General features: G+C 36.2%; 1 protein-coding gene across 3 annotated transcripts in view; it reads left to right on the top strand.

Moving 5' to 3' along the window:
• MTF2 (metal response element binding transcription factor 2) overlaps positions 1–24048 on the top strand; it is an 84803-nt gene that overhangs the window by 39174 nt on the left and 21581 nt on the right. The window contains exons 2-6 of one of the 3 annotated variants that reach the window (XM_029227661.1): positions 19159–19175; positions 19256–19357; positions 19479–19560; positions 23320–23415; positions 23655–23755. In XM_029227661.1, coding sequence (XP_029083494.1) covers positions 23340–23415; positions 23655–23755 — 177 coding nt within the window. In that variant the 5' untranslated portion in view covers positions 19159–19175; positions 19256–19357; positions 19479–19560; positions 23320–23339. Of the gene's footprint in view, positions 1–19158; positions 19358–19478; positions 19561–21639; positions 22147–23319; positions 23416–23654; positions 23756–24048 lie in introns of those variants that run through there. The other 2 variants (XM_029227660.1, XM_029227663.1) reach the window with 2 other exon arrangements.

Below are 24048 nucleotides of genomic sequence, written 5' to 3'. Positions count from 1 at the left end.
TTCAACGTTTTGTTCCACTACCTTCTGCTATTTTTCAGGCAACTTCATAATTCCGTCTTCCCAGAACTCTATCTTTTTGAGCAAAGAACTGTTCCAGGTGCCTTTTGCAGTCTTACAGGGAATTAAAATTTTTTTCCATTAAGAGAATTTTGTAAAGACTGAAATAAATGGAAATCCAAAGGTGCAATGTCTGGTGAATATGGCAGATGAATAAGAACTTCCCAGTCAAGCTGTAACTATTTTTGCCTGGTCATCAAAGAAACATATGGTTTTGCATTATCCTGTTGGAAGATTATGCGTTTTCTGTTGACTAATTCCGGATGCTTTTCGTCGAGTGCTGCTTTCAGTTGGTCTAATCGAGAGTAATACTTGTTGGAATTAATTGTTTGGTTTTCTGGAAGGAGCTCATAATGGAGGACTCCCTTCCAATCCCATCATATATACAACATCACCTTCTCTGGATGAAGACCGGTCTTTGGTGTGGTTGGTGATGGTTCATTTCACTTGCCCCACGATCTCTTCCATTCCACATTATTGTACAGTATCCACTTTTCATCGCCCGTCACAATTTGTTTTAAAAACAGAACATTTTCGTTGTGTTTAAGTAGAGAATTGCATGTGGAAATACGGTCAAGAAGGTTGTTTTCACCGAACTTATGTGGAACCCAGACATCAAAGTGATTCACATAACCAAGCTGGTGCAAATGATGTTCAGTGCTCGATTTGGGTATTTTGAGTATGTTGGCCATCTCCTGTATTGTATAACGTTGATTGTTCTCAGTTAATTTCTCGATTTGATCTCTGTCATCTTCAGCTGGTCTACCCGACCATGGAGTGTCGTCCAGTGAGAAGTCTCCAGCATGAAACTCCGCAAACTACTTTTGACACGTTTGATCAGTCACAGCACCTTCTCCATACACTGCACAAGCCTTTTTTTTGAGTTTCAGTTGCATTTTTACCTTTCTTAAATAAAGCATAATATGCCGAAAATGTTGCTTTTTGTCTTCCATCTTCAGTATTAAAATGGCTACACAAAAATTCACCAATTTTGATAGGTATTTTTTTTTAAATGCACGCTGATATGACAGCTGTCACAATACAGTATAACAAAATTGTTTCAAATGAAGTTAAAGACAGCTAAGTGCGACTATAGCCATCTTATAGAAAATACTGAATGAACTTTTTGGCCAACCCAATAAATAGTGCTGCAGTGAACATTGGGGTGCATGTATCTTTTCGGATCATGGTTTTCTCTGGGTATATGCTCAGGAGTGGGATTGCTGGGTCATATGGTAACTCTATTTTTAGTTTTTTTGAGGAACCTCTGTGCTGTTCTCCATAGAGGCTGTACTAATTTACATTCCTACCAGTGGTGTAGGAGGGTTCCCTTTTCTCCACACCCCTCTACCATTTACTGTTTGTAGATTTTTTGATGATGGCCCTTCTGATCAGTGTGAGGTGGTACCTTATTGTAGTTTTGATTTGCATTTCTCTAATAATTAGTGATGTTGAGCATCTTTTCATGTGTTTTGACCATGTATGCCTTCTTTGTATTTCATTTTCTTGACTAATTGCTCAGGCTAGGACTTCTAATAGTGTGTTGAATAAAAGTTGCAAGGGTGAGCATCCTTGTCTTGTTCTTTATCTTAGAGGAACAGCACTGAGTGTGATGTTAGCTGTGGGCTTGTCATATATGGCCTTTAATATGTTGAGGTACATTCCCTCTACATCCACTTTGTTGAGAGTTTTTATCGTAAATGGATTTTGAATTTTGTCATGCTTTTTCTGCATCTATTGAGGTGATCATAATATGGTTTTTATTCTTCATTTTGTTAATGTGTATCAAATTGACTGATTTGTGGATGTTACACCATCCTTGCATCTCTGAATGATCCCACTTGATCATTTTAATATATTGTGTGTGATCTTTTTAACATATTGTTGAATTCAGCTTGGTAATATTTTGTTGAGGATTTTTTGCATCTGTGTTAATCAGGGATATTGGTCTGTAATTTTCTTGTGACATCTTTGACTGGTTTTGGTATCAGGGTAATGCTGGTCTCATAAAATGAATTTGGAAGTGTTCCCTCGTCTTCTGTTTTTTGAAAGAGTTTGAGGTGGATTGGTATTAATTCTTTGAATGTTCAGAAGCCATCTGGTCCTGGACTTTTTGTTTGTTAGTTTATTTTAAAATTACTGATTCAATCTTCTTACTGGTAATCGGTCTGTTCAGATTTTCTGTTTCTTCATGATTCAGTCTTGGTAGATTGTGTGTTTCTAGGAATTCACTCATTTCTTCTAGGTTGTCCGTCTTGTTGATGTACAGTTGTTCATAGTAGTCTCTTATGATTCTTTGTATTTCTGTGGTATCAGTTGTAACATCTCCTTTTACACTTCTTATTTTACTGATTTGAGTTCTCTCTTTTTCTTGGTGACTCTAGCTAAAGGTTTGTCTATTTTGCTTATCTTTTCAAAGAATGAGCTCTTAGTTTCATTGATCTTATTTATTGGCTTTTTAGTCTATATTTCATTTATTTCTGCTCCAGTCTTTGTTATTTTCTTCTTTGTGCTAACTCTGGCCTTTGTTCTTCTTTTTCTAGTTCCTTGAGTTGTAAAGTTAGGTTGTTTATTAGAGATTTTTCTGGTTTTCTGACATAGGCCTGTATTACTGTGAACTTCCCTCTTAGAACTGCTTTTGCTGCATCTCATAAGTTTTGGTATGTTGTATTTTCACTTTCATTTGTCTCAAGATATTTTTTGTTATCTTTTGATTTTTCTTTGAATTATTATTGGTTGTTCAGTAGTATGTTGTTTAATCTCCACATATTTGTGAATTTTCCAGTTTTTTTCTTATAATTCATTTCTAGTTTCATACCATCACAGTGGGAAAAGACTGTAATAAGAGATGCAGAAGGGCATTACATAATGGTAAAGGGGTCAATACAACAAGAGGTTTTAATATTTGTAAATATTTATGCTCCCAAATAGGAGCACCTGAATATTTCAAGCAAATGTTAAAAAACCTAAAGGGAGAAATACACAGCAGTACCATAATAATAGGGGCTTTAATACTCCATTTTCATCAATGGATAGATCATCCAGACAGAAAATCAAAAAGGAAACATTGGCTTTAAATGATTCAGGTGGACTTTTCACGGATATATACAGAACATTCCATCCAAAAGGAACAGAATATACTTTCTTCTATTCCATCATGTGTTTCAAGTGTACATGGAATGTTCTTCAAGATACATTATATGTTAAGCCACAAAAGAAGACTTAATTTATTCTTTTCTAAGACAGATATTTTAAGACTTATCTAAGTACTGCATTAGCTGCATCCTAAAAGTTGTAATATATGGTGTTACTATAATTGTTCAATTAAAAATGATGGTAATTTCCATTATGATTGCTTCTTTGGCCCATGGGTTATTTTAGAAGTATACGTCTAGATATTTAAACTTTTAATTTATATTTCTTATTGCTTTTTAGCTTTATACCATTGCAGTCGAGAACATAGGCCATGTGATTTTTCTTTTCTTTTTAAAGATTTAATTTTTTTGTTTTTATTTTTAGCTGCGTTGGGTCTTTGTTGCTGTGCGCGGGCTTTCTCTAGTTGTGGCGAGTGGGAGCTACTCTTCGTTGTGGTGCATGGGTTTCTCATTGCGGTGGCTTCTTTTGTTGCAGAGCACAGACTCTAGGTGTGCAGGCTTCAGTAGTTGTGGCACATGGGCTCTAGAGCACAGGCTCAGTAGTTGTGGCACACGGGCTTAGTTGCTCCGCCACATGTGGGATCTTCCTGGACTAGGGCTCGAACACGTGTCCCCTGTATTGGCGTGTGGATTCTTAACCAGGTTGCCACCAGGGAAGTCCGCATACGATTTTATAGCTTGAAATTTATTGAGGCTTGTTTTGTGTCTCAGTATATGGTCAGTGTTTATAAATATTTTATCTAATAGACATCCGTTCTTCGACGAAACGTAGATAATTTAATGTTGCTACTGTTTTCCTCCTAATTTCCCTCATACTGTCCTCCCAGTTCCCCAAGTTGAAAACCTGGGAGTTACTCTGAATTTCTCCTTTGCTTTTAATACCACATCAAGATAATTCTTAGTACCTGTCCAGTCCACTTTTAAAATTATTTCTTAATATGAGTCATGCTATGATTAAAATAAAAACCTTGTAAAGCCTAAAGTATATAAACTAAGTTACTCAAAGCTCTACTACACAGGGCTTTTTTTTTCCTCCAATTTCTTCATGTCCCTAATTCATGTTATTCTTTCCTTGTTCATAGATTATCACAGATGTATTATGGTTCCCATCTTTTCTCTCCTTTAATAGCATTAATTTATTTGTATGTTCATTCATTCAGCCAGTATTGAGAACCTATTTATGTGCTAGGTACAGGGGATATATAGCAGTGAAGTAGAGAGGCAAGATATTTAATTTAGCTTGGGTCTTTTTTAAAGACCCAAGCTTGGGTCTTTTTCATTTGGCCAATGTTATTTTTGCCACTTTCTCTCTGTTATAATTTTAGCTGTAACAATTCTGAAGTTTTGTTCCTAGAAAAGTGTGTGTTGTCTTGGGACTCTGAGCCTTTGCATATGTTCCCTAGGCTTACAAAGCCCTCTATAAAGTTCATCTGGGAAAATACTACTCATCTTTCAGGTTAATTAGCTGAGTGTTGATGAAGCCTTGACTGACCTTTTTTCTTGCTTCTGGATAGATTAGAAATTCTTTTTGAGTGTATTCATTATAGGAATTATGTTACATAGTTTTTGTGTGGCCTTTTGTTTCCCCACTTAGGCTGTGGTTCCTTGGTTTTATGTCACATATTCTTTCATATTTGTTTCTCTTGCCACCTAGCATAGTACCTGGCACATAGCAGGTATTCAGTAAATACTTGTTGAATGTCCACAGCTGTACAGTTTAAATAAAATCATTATGTTTTCCTTAACTTTCATTTGGCCTTTTCTTCAAAATGGTTTTTGGGGAATGGCCTGTTTTGGTTGCTTAAATGATCTGGTTAATTAAAAAGTATATTCTGAGATACCAATTTTCAGTTATTAGCAGCTTAGGAGACGAAAGTGTATGAGTTAGTTGTTTATAATAAGGCTGTATTCTGGGACTTCCCTGGTGGTCCAGTGGCTGAGACTCCGTGCTTGCAATGCAGTGGGCGTGGGTAGTATATATATGTCAGTGCCAGTCTCTCACTTTGTCTCAGTTTACCCTTCCCCCTCCCCATGTCCTCAAGTCCATTCTCTATGTCTACGTCTTAATTTCTGTCTTGCCCCTAGGTTCTTCAGAACCATTGTTTTTTTTTTTAAGATTCCATATATATGTGTTAGCATACGGCATTCGTTTTTCTCTTTCTGATTACTTCACTCTGTATGACAGACTCTAGGTCCATCCACCTCACTACAAATAACTCAACTTCATTTATTTTTATGGCTGAGTAATATTCCATTGTATATATGTGCCACATCTTCTTTCTCCATTCATCTGTCCATGGACACTTAGGTTGCTTCCATGTCCTGGCTGTTGTAAATAGTGCTGCAGTGAACATTGTGGCACGTGACTCTTTGAATTATGGTTTTCTCAGGGTATATGCCCAGTAGTGGGATTGCTGGGTCATATGGTAGTTCTATTTGTAGTTTTTTAAGGAACCTCCATACTGTTCTCCATAGTGGCTGTATCAATTTACATTCACACCAACAGTGCAAGAGGGTTCCCTTTTCTCCACACCCTCTCCAGCATTTACTGTTTGTAGATTTGTTGATGATGGCCATTCTGACTGGTGTGGGGTGGTACCTCATTGTAGTTTTGATTTGCATTTCTCTAATAGTGATGTTGAGCATCCTTTCATGTGTTTGTTGGCTATCTGTATATTTTCTTTGGAGAAATGTCTCTTTAGGCCTTTTGCCCATTTTTGGATTGGGTCGTTTGTTTTCTGGATATTGAGCTGTATGAGCTGCTTGTATATTTTGGAGATTAATCCTTTGTCCCTTGATTCGTTTGGAAATATTTTCTCCCATTATGAGGGTTGTCTTTTTGTCTTCTTATGGTTTCCTTTGCTGTGCAAAAGGTTTTAAGTTTCATTAGGTCCCATTTGTTTATTTTTGTTATTATTTCCATTTCTCTAGGAGGTGGGTCACAAAGGACCTTGTTGTGATTTATGTCATAGAGTGTTCTGCCTATGTTCTCCTCTAAGAGTTTGATAGTGTCTGGCTTTATATTTAGGTCTTTAACACATTTCGATTTTATTTTTGTGTATGGTGTTAGGGAGTGTTCTAATTTCATCCTTTTACATGTAGCTGTCCAGGTTTCTCAGCATCACTTATTGAAGAGGCTGTCTTTTCCCCATTGTATATTCTTGCCTCCTTTATCAAAGGTAAGGTGACCACATGTGCATGGTTTTATCTCTGGATTTTCTATCCTGTTCCATTGATCTGTATTTCTGCTTTTGTGCCAGTACCATAGTGTCTTGATTACTGTAACTTTGTAGCGTAGTCTGAAGTCTGGGAGCCTGATTCCTCCAGCTCCGTTTTTCTCCCTCAAGATTGCTCTGGCTGTTCAGGGTCTTTTGTGTTTCCATACAAATTGTGACTTTTTTTGTTCTAGTTCTGTGAAAAATGTCATTGGTAGTTTGATAGGGATTGCATTGAATCTGTAGATTGCTTTGGGTAGTATAGTCATTTTCACAATGTTGATTCTTCCAATCCAGGAATATGGTATATCTCTCCATCTGTTTGTATCATCTTTAATTTCTTTTATCAGTGTCTTATAGTTTTCTGCATACAGGTCTTTTGTCTCCTTAGTTAGGTTTATTCCTAGGTGTTTTATTCTTTTTGTTGCACTGGTAAATGGGAGTGTTTCCTTAATTTCTCTTTCAGATTTTTCATCATTAGTGTATAGGAATGCCAGAGATTTCTGTGCATTAATTTTGTATCCTGCTACTTTACCAAATTCAGTGATTAGCTCTAGTTTTCTGGTAGTGTCTTTAGGATTCTTTATGTATAGTATCATGTCATGTGTAAACAGTGACAGCTTTACTTCTTGTTTTACTATTTGGATTCTTTTTATTTCTTTTTCTTTGATTGCTGTGGCTAAAACTTCCAAAACTATGTTGAATAATAGTGGTGAGAGTGGGCTACCTTGCCTTGTTCCTGATCTTAGTGGAAATGGTTTCACTTTTTCACCATTGAGAACGATGTTGGATGTGGGTTCGTCATATATGACCTTTATTATGCTGAGGTAAGTTCCCTCTATGCCTACTTTCTGGAGGGTTTTTATCATAAATGGGTGTTGAATTTTGTCGAAAGCTTTTCCTGCATCTATTGAGATGATCATTTGGTTTTTATCCTTCAGTTTGTTAATATGGTGTATTACATTGATTGATTTGCATATATTGGAGAATGCTTGCATTCCTGGGATAAACCCCGCTTGATCATGGTGTATGATCCTTTTAATGTGCTGTCGGATTCTGTTTGCTAGTATTTTGTTGAGGATTTTTGCATCTGTGTTCATCAGTGCTATTGGCCTGTAGTTTTCTTTCTTTGTGACATCTTTGTCTGGTTGAGGTATCAGGGTGATGGTGGCCTCATGGAATGAGTTTGGGAGTGTTCCTCCCTCTTCTATATTTTGGAAGAGTTTGAGAAGGATAGGTGGTAGCTCTTCTCTAAATGTTTGATAGAATTCGCCTGTGAAGCCATCTGGTCCTGGGCTTTTGTTTGATGGAAGATTTTTAATCACAGTTTCAATTTCAGTGCTTGTGATTGGTCTGTTTATATTTTCTGTTTCTTCTCGTTCAGTCTCGGAAGGTTGTGCTTTTCTAAGAATTTGTCCACTTCTTTCAGGTTGTCCATGTTTTTGGCATAAAGTTGCTTATAGTAATCTCTCATGATCCTTTGTATTTCTGAAGTGTCAGTTGTTACTTCTTTTTCATTTCTAATTTTATTGATTTGAGTCTTCTCCCTTTTTTTCTTTATAGTCTGGTTAATGCTTTATCAATTTTATCTTCTCAAAGAACCAGCTTCTAGTTTTATTGATCTTTGCTATTGTTTCCTTCATTTCTTTTTCATTTATTTCTGATCTGATCTTTATGATTTGTTTCCTTTTGGTAACTTTGGGGGTTTTTTATTCTTCTTTCTCTAATTGCTTTAGGTGTAAGGTTAGGTTGTTTATTTGAGATGTTTCTTGTTTCTTGAGGTAGGAATCTATTGCTATGAACTTCCCTCTTAGAACTGCTTTGCTGCATCCCATAATTTTGAGTCGTTGTGTTTTCATTGTAATTTGTTTCTAGGTATTTTTTGATTTCCTCTTCAATTTCTTCAGTGATCTCTTGGTTATTAAGTAGTGTAGTGTTTAGCCTCCATGTATTTGTATTTTTTACAGATTTTTTCCTGTAATTGATATCTAGTCTCATAGTGCTGTGGTTGGAAAAGATACATGATATGATTTCAGTTTTCTTAAATTTACCAAGGCTTGATTTGTGACCCAAGATATGATCTATCCTGGAGAATGTTCCATTAGCACTTGAGAAGAAAGTGTATTCTGTTGTTTTGGATGGAATGTCCTAAAAATATCAATTAAGTCCACCTTGTTTAATGTATCATTTAAAGCTTGTGTTTCCTTATTTATTTTCATTTTGGATGATCTGTCTATTGGTGAAAGTGGGGTGTTAAAGTCCCCTACTATGATTGTGTTACTGTCGATTTCCCCTTTTGTGGCTGTTAACATTTGCCTTATGTATTGAGGTGCTCCTATGTTGGGTGCATAAATATTTACAATTGTTATATCTTCTTCTTGGATTGATCCCTTGATCATTATGTAGTGTCTTTCTTTGTCTCTTGTAATAGTCTTTATTTTAAAGTCTATTTTGTCTGATATGAGAATTGCTACTCCAGCTTTCTTTTGATTCCCATTTGCATGGAATATCTTTTACCATCCCCTCACTGTCAGTCTATACGTGTCCCTAGGTCTGAAGTGGGTCTCTTGTAGACAGCATATATACAGGGCTTGTTTTTGTATCCATTCAGCCAGTCTGTGTCTTTTAGTTGGAACATTTAATCAGTTTACATTTAAGGTAATTATCTAGATGTATGTTCCTGTGACCATTTTCTTAATTGTTTTGGGTTTGTTATTGTAGGTCTTTTCCTTCTCTTGTGTTTCCTGCCTAGAGAAGTTCCTTTAGCGTTTGTTGTAAAGCTGGTTTGGTGGTGCTGAATTCTCTTAGCTTTTGCTTGTCTGTAAAGTTTTTAATTTCTCCGTTGAATCTGAGTGAGATCCTTGCTGGATAGAGTAATCTTGGTTGTAGGTTTTTCCGTGTCATCACTTTAAATATGTCCTGCCACTCCCTTCTGGCTTGCAGAGTTTCTGCTGAAAGATCAGCTGTTAACCTTATGGGGATTCCGTAGTATGTTATTTGTTGCTTTTCCCTTTCTGCTTTTAATATTTTTTCTTTGTATTTAATTTTTGATAGTTTGATTAATATGTGTCTTGACGTGTTTCTTCTTGGATTTATTCCTTTCCCATATTAGGGAAGTTTGCAACTATAATAATCTCTTCAAATATTTTTTCAGTCTCTTTGTTTTTCTCTTCTTCTGGGACACCTATAATTCGAATGTTGGTGCATTTAATGTTGTCCCAGAGGTCTCTGAGACTGTCCTCAATTTTTTTCATTCTTTCTTCTTTATTCTGCTCTGTAGTAGTTATTTTCACTATTTTATCTTCCAGGTCACTTATCCGTTCTCCTGCCTCAGTTATTCTGCTGTTGATTCTTTCCAGAGAATTTTTAATTTCATTTATTGTGGTGTTCATCATTGTTTGTTTGCTCTTTAATTCTTTAAGGTCCTTGTTAAATGTTTCTTGTATTTTCCCTATTCTATTTGCAAGATTTTGGATCATGTTTACTGTCATTACTCTGAATGCTTTTTCAGGTAGCCTGCCTATTTCCTCTTCATTTGTTTGGTCTGGCAGGTTTTTACCTTGCTCCTTCATCTGCTGCGTATTTCTCTGTCTTCCTATTTTGCTTAACTTAGTGTGTTTGGGGTCACCTTTTCTCTGGCTACAGGTTTTTAGTTCCCATTGTTTTTGGTGTCTGCCCCCAGTGGGTAAGGTTGGTTCAGTGGCTTGTGTAGGTTTCCTGGTGGAGGGGACTGGTGCCTGTGTTCTGGTGGATGAGGCTGGATGTTGTCTTTCTGGTGGGCAGGACTGCTTCCGGTGGTGTGTTTTGGGGTGTCTGTGAACTTAGTATGATTTTAGGCAGCCTTTCTCCTAATGAATGAGGTTATGTTCCTGTCTTGCTAGTTGTTTGGCACAGGGTGTCCAGCACTGGTGCTTGTTGATCATTGAGTGGAGCTGGGTCTTAGCGTTGAGACAGAGGTCTCTGGGAAAGCTCTCGCCGATTGATATTACGTGGGGCCAGGAGATCTCTGGTGGTTCAGTGTCCTGAACTCGGCTCTCCCACCTCAGAGGCTCAGGCCTGACACCCGGCTGGAGCACCAAGACCCGTAGAGAACTATGGGAAAAATCTGACTGGTGTCTTGGATGTTCCTTTGTTGGGCGATTTATCCTGCTGGGTGCTCATGGCTGGAAGGATGCGCTGGTGGCACCCAGTGTCTCCTGGATCCCTCCTGCTTGGCACCCCTAGGACCCCCTTGGACAAGAGATGCGGTGCCCGGGAACAAGGGAGTCTCAGCTCCCTCAGCGCCCGGGCTGTCTGGCCCCCTCACGTATTTTAATATTAGCCTTGTAGTCGTCTCCACAGATTATCTCAGACAGATGAAATAAACTGTCCATGGTCTCACAAGTAACAATCAGAAAGTTTCCTAGTTAGCTGGGGGAATAAGTTGGGGAATGGCTGGGGGAGAAAAAAAGCCACACTGTTTGAATTATATATCCAGTTCTCAAGTTCTTGAGTTAGGGTCTTATTTACTGTATGAGTAGTAAAACAAGAAGGAAGGAGTGGCTTAAACCCTTGGACTCCACTTGATTTCAAGGGAAGAAACTTTTTTGTCCAGGCAGTCTCCTTCAAGGTGGATATCAGTAGTAGTGATGAAAAAAAAATGCTACTCTAGTAATAATAGCATTATAGATAGAAATAGTCTGTATGTGTGTGTCATCAAATTTCAAAAGCAAATAGTAATAGTAGTAGTGAGTATTGTTGAAATACGATTCGACTCCTGCTGCTCAGTTACCTGTATCATATGTTATGAGTGTGATACATCATCCCAAGTCTGTGGTCAGGATTTGTCCAGTTTCCCCAATCCTTAGTCACATCCCTGCTCTCATTTACCAATTGTCTTAACATACCCACTTGAATATATTTAATATGCATCCTGTATATGTATGTGTCCTTATAAAATATTTGGTGGTGTTATGTATGCATTTTTTCAGTTTGCATAAATGATAATTGTGCTATATATTTTGTTCTGTTTCTGTTTTTATCAACACTTTTGCAGAATCTTTCCATGTTTTTGAATGTATGCTCCACTTCCAAGATCAAAACAATATTCTACATTTTCCAGTTAGATTTCAAGTTTTACATTTTACCTTTATGTCTTTGGTCCATTTGGAGTTCACCTTTTTGTGTATTGTGAACTAGGGATACAACTGTTTCTCCCTTTAAGTGAGCCATTTTCTCCAACACTGTTTAGTAAATAATACATCCTGTATGTACAGACTTGTAGTATCATTTTTATCATTAACAATTTCCCATAAATAGATCTGTTTTGGAAATACCTGTTTTGTTCAACTGGTGTTATAGATTGTCTCTTACCAGTACAGAACAGTTTTCTCTGGAATGTGTCACAGTATCTGGTAGGGCAAGTCTTCACCTCTTTGTTCTTCCTTTTAAAAGTTGACTTAGTTATTCTAGGACTTTTACTTTTTCATATTAATTTTCTGAAGTGTTTGACCTCAAAAAATTCTGCTGGGGTTTTTACTGGAATTTCATTGAATTTATATGCTAAAGATTATCTGCCCAATACTGTGAAATTTAGCTTGCATCAACTCCATTTGGGAGAAGCAGGAGTATTCTAGACACTCTTAACATCCTGTAAAAAGAAAAGGTACGGACTGGAGATTTAATGGGTGTTGAGAAGAGCATTCATAACCCAACAGCAAAGGTAGGGAGTACAGAGCTTAAGGAACGGGCAGGTAGGCCAGCTCCTTTATTTGTTTCGGTTTTCTGTGTAAATTTCTCAGGTTTGACTTAAACATGAGAGCCAGCGTAGCCTTGATGCAGGATGAGAGATACAGCTTTGTAGCCATAGACCAGAGTCAACTGAGCACCCAGAAGCACTATTCTCCCAATCAAAAAGTCTATTTATGAAGGAACTTTTACAGTATATGAACTGGGAAGAATATTTCCAACTTATATAATAATGAAGTTCAAAGTATGTAAGATGCTCTTGAAAATCATTATGGAAAGGATTAACATTTCAGTTTTAAAAACAGGCAAAGATCATCAACTGCAGTTCCCAGAAGACATACAAATTGTTAACAAATTTATGGGGAAAAAAAGCTTCTCAATAATAGAAATGTAGATGGAAATTTGTGCTTGTGTGTGTTGTCAAATAGCGAAAGGATAATGCTCACTCCATTTTGGTGAAGGTGTGGGCCTTCAGGTACTACTCTGATAGTGTCAGAGTGTTGGTTTTTAAAAATTAATTAATTAATTAATTAAATTTTATCTTTGGCTGTGTTGGGTCTTTGTTGCTGCGCCCGGGCTTTTTCTAGTTGTGGCGAGTAGGGCTACTCTTGTTGCGGTGCGCAGACTTCTCGTGTGGTGGCCTGTATTGTTGCAGAGCACGGGCTCTAGGTGTGTGGGTTTCAGTAGTTGTGGCATGTGGGCTCTAGAGCTCAGGCTCAGTAGTTGTGGCGCCCAGGCTTAGTTGCTCTGCAGCATGTGGGATATTCCCTGACCAGGGCTCAAATCTGTGTCCCTTGCATTGGCAGGCGGATCCTTAACCACTGCGCCACCAGGGAAGTCCAGTGTCAGAGTGTTATTGGTACCACTTTTGAGATTCATTTGACAATATGTATCACATTAAATATATACATAATATGGGTTTGGAGGAAATGGGGTGTTTAAATGAAACAGTATTCGTCATGAGATGATAATTGAAACTGGATGGTGAATATCTGATGGTTCATTATACTTGTCTACTTTTGTATATATTTATAATTTTCTACAATAAAAGGGAAAATGCATATTCTTTGATATAGTAATTATTCTTTATGAATTTATCTTATATAGTATTTGGAATACTTTAAAAATAAAATGTAAAAGGATGAACTTTGTATTATTGCCTGTAATAGTAAAACACTAGAAAATCCTCAATGTTCCTCAGTTGGGTAATAGTTGGAAAGTAGCTTAACAGCTGATGGAAAGATTATCTTACATACTTTTATTATACAGATGGACATTACATAGGCTAAGATACATTGTTATGTGAGAAAGCTTGTAGAGCACTACATGTAATAATAATCCACTTCTTTTAAAACGTATGTAAATTATATCTACATATGGATTTTATATGTAAGAAAAATCAGGAGATGAACAGTTTTCTTTTCGTCATTACTTCTTTTCAGGAAGTAGCATGGGGAATTTTCAGTTTTGATTTCTCTATTATTTATTTCAACAGCTGCATGTTTACCTTTGTAATCAGAGAGGAAATAATAAATTCTAAAAATCAATTTAACTTCTAGTAAAGCACACATTCTAGAGAGGAGGGAAGTAATCAGTGACAGTAATGGGGGGATAGCACAGGGAGATCAGCTCAGTGCTTTGTGACCCCCTAGAGGGGTGGGATGGGGAGGTGGGAGGGAGACACAAAAGGGAGGAGATACGGGGATATATGTATATGTATATGTATAGCTGATTCACTTTGTTATACAGCAGAAACTAACACACCATTGTAAAGCAATTATACTCCAAGAAATATGTTAAAAAATGGGGGGAAGTTCCTTAGAGGGGAAGATGTACATTGTTTATCCTAGTTATGTTTGAGTTATGGTATTATGGGTCATTGGATCATTTACCCTTTATTTGCTTTCTCTAAAATTTCTTTGGGCAGAGGAATTTTCTTTTTTTCTTTTATTTTTTTACAATCCACACATGAAATACCTTTATTATTACCATAATGTCTAATTTAGGGGCAGAGGAATTTTAAAAGAGGGTAATAATTTTACAGAATGTCTGTTTATTAAAGCAGTTTTATATAATACATGATTTATGTTCTCCATGTTTATATGGGTAAAAGATTGGTGTGCATTTGCCTTAGAATGTGAATTAGAATCTCTTGTTTACTCAGAGCAAACAGATTATTTGTGCATAGATTCATTTTTAGAAAACATGTTACTTTAAATATAGATGTTTTTGAATTGAATTTGAACTTTATAAATTCCATATAACCTTTCTGATTTTTATGTACCCTGCCCTATATAGAGCATTGAGGATACAACTGTGAATAAGAGTAACACACACATTCCCTGGTTTTGGTGGAATGTTTGGGTGGGAGAGTGGTGGTGTGTGTTGCAGTGGGTTTCAGACTAAATGGGAATGACTGTAAGAGCAGAGACAGTTAAATGTGTATAACTTTCTCCCAAAGGTTTGGCTGTGAATGAGAGGGAAGAAATAATAGGAAGTGGTGGGAGGGGCAGAAGGAATCAAGGGAATTTTAGTTCTCCTCTTTTCCCACCTCGATCCTTGCAAGTTTTTAAGAATAGTTGAATGCTACTGGGAAGGTGCCAGTAGAAAGATTTATCGAATGCTGGCTCTGGTTTGTAATTCTATAACCTTGGTCAAGTTATTTAATCTGTCTTCTTAGAGTTACAGTTTTTTCATATGTAAAAAGGGATCTGTGAAATTGTTATCTGTAAAAATGTCTCCATAACATTGTTCTGAGTATTATCTCTGTTCCGCTGGCACAGTAAATGGCTCATAATGGGGGCTTAACAAATGATCTGTGAAAGAATAAATATGCAGAAAGCTTAATGTGTGGTTGAGCACATAGTAATCACTCAAGTAACTTTTCCCCAGAGGTTTGGCTGTAAATGGAAGGGAAACAATAAGGAGGTTGTAGTGGGAGGGGGTCATAAGGAATCAAGGGCAAGTGTTATTAGATTAGGTACTGTTGATACACGATACACCAGAAACACTAGGTGGAAACGCTAGGAGATGGAAAAAAAAATTTTTAATGGTTCACTTCTTAAGATCTAAGGACATACATGTCCTCGTGTAGTGGGAGTAATATAATGGAGAGTAAGATGGGGACAGACCTTGCCATCAAAGGTGAAAAAGGGAGGGAATTTGTTGAAGCAATAGCAGAGCATATGAAACTATTAGGGAATGTTTGCAGTTTTGATTTTTGTACATCTTCCACTCTAGAATTGGAAGGCTCTAGGTCATTGTAGTCACCCTTGCATTCTGTTGAGGTCATTTCTCACCCATAATTAATTAGGTTGCTCAGGCTTTCAGTTAGTTTTTTTAACTTAAGGGAAGCAAAGTGCTGCTGTGACCACTGGATTTGTAGCTTTCTAGAAAGTTACTTGCTCATAGGGTCATTTTCATACTGTGATTTAAAGGTATTGTTTCACTGTCTGGAGAAAGTTCTCAGCCTGGCATTGAGCATTCGTGCTGATAAAATTTATTGTAGTGACTCATTCTCCATTTTTACTTATCTAGGACTCATCTTGTCAGGCTTTTAAGTCTTTTAACCCTTCTAAGTATAGTATTGAAGTGCCTTTTCCTTACAGCTGACTCTGACAATAATGTATGACAATATATATTCCTTTATTTAGAGCATGGCTCTTAAAATGTGATCCATGGGTCCTTTCAGGTGGTCTGCAAGGTCTAAACTATTTTCATGATAATACTAAGATGTTGTTTGCTTTCCCACTGTGTTGACGTTTGTACAATGGCGTAAACACAGTGTTTGGTCAGACTGCTGTGTGCCTTAGCATGAAACAAGGCATCAAACTGTGCTAGCATTCTTTATTTTTGAGCACTCACAGTAAAACAAAACACACATGTGCACACACACGCAGAAAACCCTATTTCATTCAAGAACATTCTTGATGAAACAGTAGAAATTATTTTCACTAAATCTTGAGTTCAGGTTTTTAATGTTATGTGTGACAGAATAGGAAATATATATATATATAAAGTATTAATGCCATTGTTTGAGTTGCTGGCTGAGCTAGTAGCTTTTCCATGGAACACCATTTTTTACTTGAAACAGTGACTTGCTTTGGTATATGGTGGATACTTTCTTGACACACTCATTTCACTTATATTTACTTTACTTACCATTTTTAGTTTCCTAGATCTGTTCCTATGGGTTGGAGCTGCCATCTGGTGTCATTACTTAAATACAATTTTGTTCCCACCAACATCTCTGTGCTCTTATTGTCAAATATATTACATTCTTGTATGTTATAGGCCTAACAATACAGTTATGTACATATTTTTCCATGTTTCCTTTAGAGGAAATATGCATTTATACTGTCTTTTATAATTACCTTATTACTTTTCCTAGTGTTCTTTGTTTTGTGTGTGTGTGTGTGTATTTGAATTTCTACCTTGGTTTACTTAATTTCAACCTTAAGAACCTCCTTTATTTGTGTGTGTGTGTGTGTGTGTGTGTGTGTGTGTGTATTTGAATTTCTACCTTGGTTTACTTAATTTCAACCTTAAGAACCTCCTTTATTTCTTGTAAGGTAGCTCTGCTAGCAACAAATTCTCTCAGGTTTTGTTTATCTGGGAGTATCTTTATTTCACCTTCATTTTTGAAAGACAGTTTTGCTGGATATAAGATTCTTGATTGACAGTTTTTTTTCTTTCAGTGCTTTGAATATGTCATTTCACTGCCTTCTGGCCTTCATTGTTTCTGATGAGTAGTTAACCTTACTGGGGTTTCTTTGCATGTGATGAATTATTTTTCTTGCTGCTTTCAAGATTTTCTCTGTCTTTCAGCATTTTTACTGTGGTTTGTCTGGATTTGTATCTCTTTGTATTTATCCTACTTGGAGTCTGTTTAACTTCTTGGTTATATAGATGAATGTTTTTTTAGCAAATGTGGGATGCTATCAGTCATTATTCCTTTGGATATTTTAATTTTTTTTAATTTTAAGTTTTTAAATAAATTTTATTTATTTATTTATTTTTGGCTGCATTGGGTCTTTGCCGCTGTGCCTGGGCTCTCTCTAGTTTTGGCGAGTGGGGGCCACTCTTCGTTGCAGTGTGTGGGCTTCTCATTGTGGTGGCTTCTCTTGTTGCGGAGCATGGGCTCTAGGCACGTGGGCTTTAGTAGTTGTGGTTCACGGGCTCCAGAGCACAGGCTCAGCAGCTGTGGTGCACGAGCTTAGTTGCTTCGTGGCATTTGGGATCTTCCCGGACCAGGGCTCTAACCTATGTCCTGGGCATTGGAAGGTGGATTCTCAATTACTGCACCACCAGGGAAGCCCATATTCCTTTGTATATTTTTAAAATGTAGTGTATCTTTCAAACTGAAACTCTGTACACTTTAGAAGTGTGTAGAGTTTCTCCTCCCTCCTCCAAGCCACTGGTAATCCCCATTCTACTCTCTGTCTCTATCAATTTGACTGCTCTTATAACCTTATGTAAGTGGAATTATACAGTATTTTTCCATTTTGTCTGGCTGATTTTGCTTTAGCGTAATGTCTTTAAGGTTTGTTCATGTTGTAGTTTATGACAGAATTTCCCAGAATTTGTTTATCCTTATAGGTAATGAAAATAGGTATTCCCAATTGGAAACATTTTTTTTCTTCCCTATTTGTTTTGTTTTTACTTAACTTTTATACTGTTTTTGAATTATCGTCTATCTAGTTTTATGTACTGTTGTATGTTTAGTTAGTAAAAAAAATCTAAATTGAGAAAGTGGAACCAAACAAATACGGCTTTGTTTTCTTTAAGAAAGCTGTTGGTGGTACGCTATGCTGTTTATACAATAACTGATACATAAGTTACAATGTAATTTTGGAGTATGTAATTTTGGGGTCTTATGCTTAAAAAATGTAAGTGATCTTATAATTGGCTTCTCAGTTGAGTATGATTTGTGAAATTGGTGGCTCTTAGTTTTTTTTTTTTAAACTTCCATTCTGCATGTTTGAGGGACTGTGACACATTCCCGTCAATAAACAAGGCTTAATTCAGTAGTGATTCCCTGGAGGTAGGTCATGACTACCCTTCCAGTGGGTTGAATATACCCAACTACCCAGAGTCACTGATTAGTGTGTGTTAACTACATGTGGCATAATCTTTTCTTAAGCTGAAGTACAGTTGATTTGCAGTGTTTCATGTGTACAGCAAAGCGATTCAGTTATACATATATGTATATATGTGTATATGTATGTATTCTTTTTTTTTGTTCACATGGCATGCAGGGTCTTAGTTCCCTGACCAGGGATTGACCAGTGACCCTTGCATTGGGAGCGTGGAATCTTAACCCTGTACTGCCAGAGAAGTCCCTATATATGTATTCTTTTTCTGATTCTTTCCCATTATAGCTTATTACAAGATATTGAATATTGTTTCCTGTGCTATACAGTAGGTCCTTGTCGTTTATCTGTTTTACATATAGTAGTGTGTATCTGTTGGCCTAATCATTTTTATTCTTTATCAAGTGCTTATGAAATTATACCATGCAGCTTCTTTTAGTTTATCTAAACCTAGATATGAGATTCACGGCATCCTTTGCTTACGACCATGGCCTACCCACTTCAACTTACAGCTGTCATTTTGATGAGAGCTGCCCTGAATATGTTACCTTGGAGTGGTTGCTGAATCCTGGCCTCATTGAATGAATATTGACAACTGCTATCATTTTATTTTAAGCTTCTTTGTTTCTGGAGTTTTTATGATTTGAGGTACTTGTTAATATTTTCCCTAAATGTAAGGTTTTCAGTAAGTAAAAACATTTGATTAATACGTGAAATATATGATTGCTATAAAATAAGCTCTATAAGTAAATCAGTCCTGTTCTGTTTCATTTTATTAATTTTTATTGGAGTATGGTTGCTTTACAATGTTGTGTTAGCCTCCACAGCACAACAGAGTGAATCAGCCATACACATACAGATAACCCCTCCCTTTCAGTCAGTCTTATATATGGTTATTTATTTCCTAAACAGAGACTCTACAGGGGCAGGTAATTCACTGGTCCACAAGCGGTCTCCTTTACGTCGAAACCAAAAGACCCCAACATCCTTGACCAAGCTGTCTTTACAGGATGGACATAAAGTCAAAAAGCCAGCATGTAAATTTGAAGAGGGTCAGGATGTCCTAGCTAGATGGTCAGATGGCTTGTTTTATCTTGGAACTATCAAAAAGGCAAGTTACCTTAATACCTTTTGCAGTTTCTGTAGTAAACTTTTAATAATATTGGATTGAAATTTAACTTCGTGGTTTTGATTTTAAAAGAAATCACCATAAGTTTTCCTCTGTATTTCAGATAAACATATTGAAACAGAGCTGCTTCATCATATTTGAAGACAGTTCTAAATCCTGGGTTCTCTGGAAGGACATTCAAACAGGCAGGTGCTACTACTTCCCTTGGACACGATTTACACTAAAATTTTATTTTCTTCAGCTTGTCATTTTCTAGTGCTTTCTGTTTAGTACAGTGTATTAAGATAACTTAAAAAATCCGTGTATTCTTCAGAGTCTTCAAGGAGTTATAATCTATTTTATAGACCATAAGAAGAACAAGAATTGCTCTGTTAGGGTAAGACAGATTAGACGACAGATGCATCACTGATGCGCACATGTATAAATTATTGTTAGGACCCTTCTAAGAACTTTGAAGAAAAACTTTAGTTACTAATATGAGTAACACGACTTCACCTTTGCTGTTACTTGCCTGTATTAGTACAAAGTAATATAGAGAGCTAATATTTATTGAGAACATACTGTTTGCCAGATGTTTTGGGGAATTAGGACTATTAAATACCTTTAGAATGCTAGAAATATTCATTGATAAGAATAGTTTAAAATTACTGCTTAGTTACGTTTTTTTATGTTTAGATGGGAAAATGAGGCTGCATTTGGGTACAAGTAAAAATGAATACAGGTATGCTTTGGTTTGGTTATAGGTATGTTTCTTGTTATGCTTTTTATTTTTGCAAGCTATAATTACTGTATGTTTTTTGAATCTGCTAAATAAAGGTATTTTTTTCAGGTATCTATTTCATGGAAAGTGCTTTATAAAAAATTATGAATAGTAAAAATCTGAGTACTTCAGCTGCACACTAAAGCCCCACTTTTGGTATCCTTTTAATGGGTTAATGGGCCTGCACTAAGGTGTTTTTATATCTCCCCCTGTAGAAAGGAGACATTCTGTAAAGTATTTATCAATTGAGTTTTTAATTTGAATCCCAAATGCGACTTTATGGTAGGTTACTGCTGTGTTCAATTTCTTGATTTCACTCTTAGTTTTTTTTTAAAGAATAAAAAAAGTTTTGGTTAAGGAATTGGAATGTTGTAGTTGCCGTTTTTATACATGGTACTCAGGGATTAGGTGGAGAACTCAATAGCTGTTACTCTAGTAAAATGTCTTTCTAGTGAAAGAAACTTTTTACAGTTTTTAGGACTGATCAGTTTAAAGGTCTAAAGTTACGTTTTGAATCTCAAATTGAGGGGTCAGTGAGGAAAGGAATAGGAGGCAGATAGGAGGTCTCCAGCAGTAGTAATATTGAACAGATCTTATTACCCTGCATACAGAATTATCCCTTTTACTTAGTTTGTAAATACGGTTCTCTCTGGTGGAACTGAAACATGTTATACTGCTTCTGTTCCCGTTGTATTAACTATGTGTCCCTTTCAACTTTTCTACCATTTTGAGGTTGCTGTGGGTTAAATATAGGTCTGTCTTTGTGTTTTTTTTTCCTCCCTCCCATCCTTCCTCCCTTCCAGAAGGGAAGAAGAAAACCAGTTGTACATAGATAGAAAGTTGTTGTGAAAGTGGAGGGGGTCTTGTCCTACATGTGGCATATCCAGTATATCAGTTCAGTGGTCTGTGGTTGTTTTTTCCTCGCTGGCTCCTTTTACTATCCTCATAATGAGATAGGACAGCTCCTTGGCCATTTAACTCTTTGTAACACCCAGAAAGTAGCACACATGTATGTAACTTGCAGTTGATATAGAATGAGTAAGTGAACCTGAAAATTGCAATATGGCAGATGTCAGTGTGGAGTGTAGCTTTAGTAGTTTTCTTCCTGTAAGGATCCTGCTTATAGTAGTTATATATCAAAATAACTTAATAAATTATAGTAATTTCACTCATAAGATTCTTTTAAAAATTTTTCATAAGTAGGAACAATGTATAGTCATATTAGTAGTCAAAGAAGTGTACATTACAACAGGGAGATAGTATATTAAAACCATTAAATAATTTTAAAAGGATTTTTAATCTTAATACCTAATACTGTTATGGTTTCTGTGAAAACGATACACTGCTGGTGGCAATGTAAATTTCTATTTTGGATATTTAATAGTTGCATTAAATACATAAAGATGTTTTATATGCTTTCATCTGTACAGCAGACTCATTTGTAGCAGTTTATTCAAAAGAAGTAATTCATAAGTAAAAAATCTAGATGAAAAATACTTGCTGTAGCTTTCTTTTAACAACAACAAAAAATTTGGCATATCTAAGATGAAATGGCTTTATAGTCATTTGGGTATAGAGTGAGGGAGACTATAGAAGCCCACTAAGCTACACAGAAAGTTTTTGTAAACTTGATGATAAAAAAGACATGTTGGATTTCACAAGTAAAGGCAATTCTCTGCTTCCTCAGGATTGTTTCCTGAGGGTGAACACATATTGTTTGACGGATCAGCACCCTCTTTTACGAGGAACTGCCTTCTCCTACACCAGTCCACATGGTTATAGTGGGAGTCAGATCAGGCACCTACCACAATCTGGGCTATTGGTCCTTTTCCAGGAAGTTGCAGATTTGGACTGAGAGGTTCTAGGCTCAGTCTGGTCACTCTCGTGACTGGAGCCATAAACTGAGAAACTGTGGGAAGCCAAGCAAACAAAGCCTGGGAGAGGAGAGGAGAGAGGACAAGAGCCAAAACAAAAAAGGAAAAATGCAAAAAACGAACAAGCAAAAAATTAGGTAACCTGCATATCTAAGAATAGAGTCATAATAAAGTAAACTTGGTTCTTTCCACTGGACAGAATATTATACAGCTTTTAGAAGTTATACGTTTGAAAACTACAGTGTGAGAAATGCTTTTGATGGAAAAAACATTATATAGTATTAATGAAAAGAAGCATCTCACAGTGGAGAGAATATGGACTCTGGTGTATCTGGGTTTGAATCCTAGCCTTGATACTCTGTGACTGAAGGTACTTGGATTAGATACTTTATCTTTCTGAGCTTCAGTTCTTCTCTGTAAATAGGATATGTATCTAATAAATTGTGGAATTAAAATAACATGTATCAAGAGCCTAACACAATGCTGGCTCATAGCACAAAATTGTACCTTTTTATTATTGTTGGTATGTGAATAAAGTGTATGTATTAGTATTTTAACTATGTATATTGAAATTCTTGAGAAGAGATTATTGGAAATAATTGTGCTAAAGTGATAAAATTATATTCTAAATTTTGCAGAATAAAATTGTTTTTAGAATAAAAATGTTTAAGGAAGAAATAACTTACCTATTCAGGTAAAATGTAATTAATAACTGGAACCCCTCATTTTTGTTTCAGTGGGATATTGTTTAGGTATGTTGTTTGACACCATAGTTCCAGATTTCAGAAGCTGGAGATCAAATAATTAGTGTTCAGCCTTTTTTATAAATTAGTAAGTAAAAAGAAGTGTTTTGAATCTTGAGAGTAGGGAGTCATTGGCGGATCTTCCTTGCCCCTTTTCTTTAGTCTCATGATGTTACGCAGTGTAGGGTGAGTGAGTAATGTTCATGGGTAGGTGTGTGTTCTGGAGAGTAGTTCTAGTGTTCACAAAACATCCCCTTCTCTTGCCTCCCAAGAGGGTGGGAATATTGGAAGTAAATAGTAAGGGATCCTGCCTGAGAGCAGTTTAAATTATGCCCTCTGCCAAAAAGCAGATTAAATTATGAATGTAGACAGTGAGGCATCTTAAGTTAAAGGTAGGAAGAACACAGATAAGGAGCAGAGAGAGAGCATTTTGTGTATAGTACTTTGCCTTGAGAAAATACCATTATGATCTAGGAAACAGACATTGCCAATATGGTCTACTCACTGAGTAAAAAAAGTGGTTTTGTTATATGGAACAATTCTTTATGTATATTTTAAATATTTCAGGAGCCACTGGAAGTGGGGAAATGGTCTGTACAATATGTCAAGAAGAGTATTCAGAAGCTCCCAATGAAATGGTTATATGTGACAAGTGTGGCCAAGGTAAACATTGATTTTTTTTTAATCTTGTGGAAAAGTTTTATTACATACTTAATGCCCCTGTTGAAGATTAATGATTAAAAATTCTTTACATTGGTAATTTGAAGCTGTTACCATAAGTTTAGTCATCAGTTGTAAATATATTAACGTAGGAAAAGAGAATACTAAAATGCCTTCTTTAAATTGTGTTGCAGTATTTATTAATAAAAGAGAATTTGCTTTATGCTTTTTTTGATATTAAGGATATCATCAGTTGTGTCACACACCTCATATTGATTCCAGTGTGATTGATTCAGATGAAAAATGGCTCTGTCGACAGTGTGTTTTTGCAACAACAACAAAGGTATCTTTTAAGTGTTTTGGGCTAACGCCCTAAATGGAATTTGTAAGACACTATCAACGTAATGATTGTGTACGTTGAAAGTTTATTTGAATGAAATGAGCAATCAATCTTGGGTAGAAAGAGGTACTGATTATTGTTTGACTAATGATGCTTAAGTGACTTGCAACTATTCTTGCACTTATTTTCTGATAGTGGTCTTGGGGCAATAATTTGAAAGAAAAGACAACAAAATAAATAAAGATTATTATTGGTCAAACAGTTTGTGATATGGTAAGAAATTTAGAATGGAAATT

The sequence above is a fragment of the Monodon monoceros genome, unplaced genomic scaffold (assembly GCF_005190385.1).
Source record: "Monodon monoceros isolate NGI ecotype Baffin Bay Population unplaced genomic scaffold, NGI_Narwhal_1 Super_Scaffold_18, whole genome shotgun sequence".
Classification (NCBI taxonomy): domain Eukaryota; kingdom Metazoa; phylum Chordata; class Mammalia; order Artiodactyla; family Monodontidae; genus Monodon; species Monodon monoceros.
Note: the sequence above shows the minus strand (reverse complement) of the source record. Positions and strands in the feature narration are given on the sequence as shown.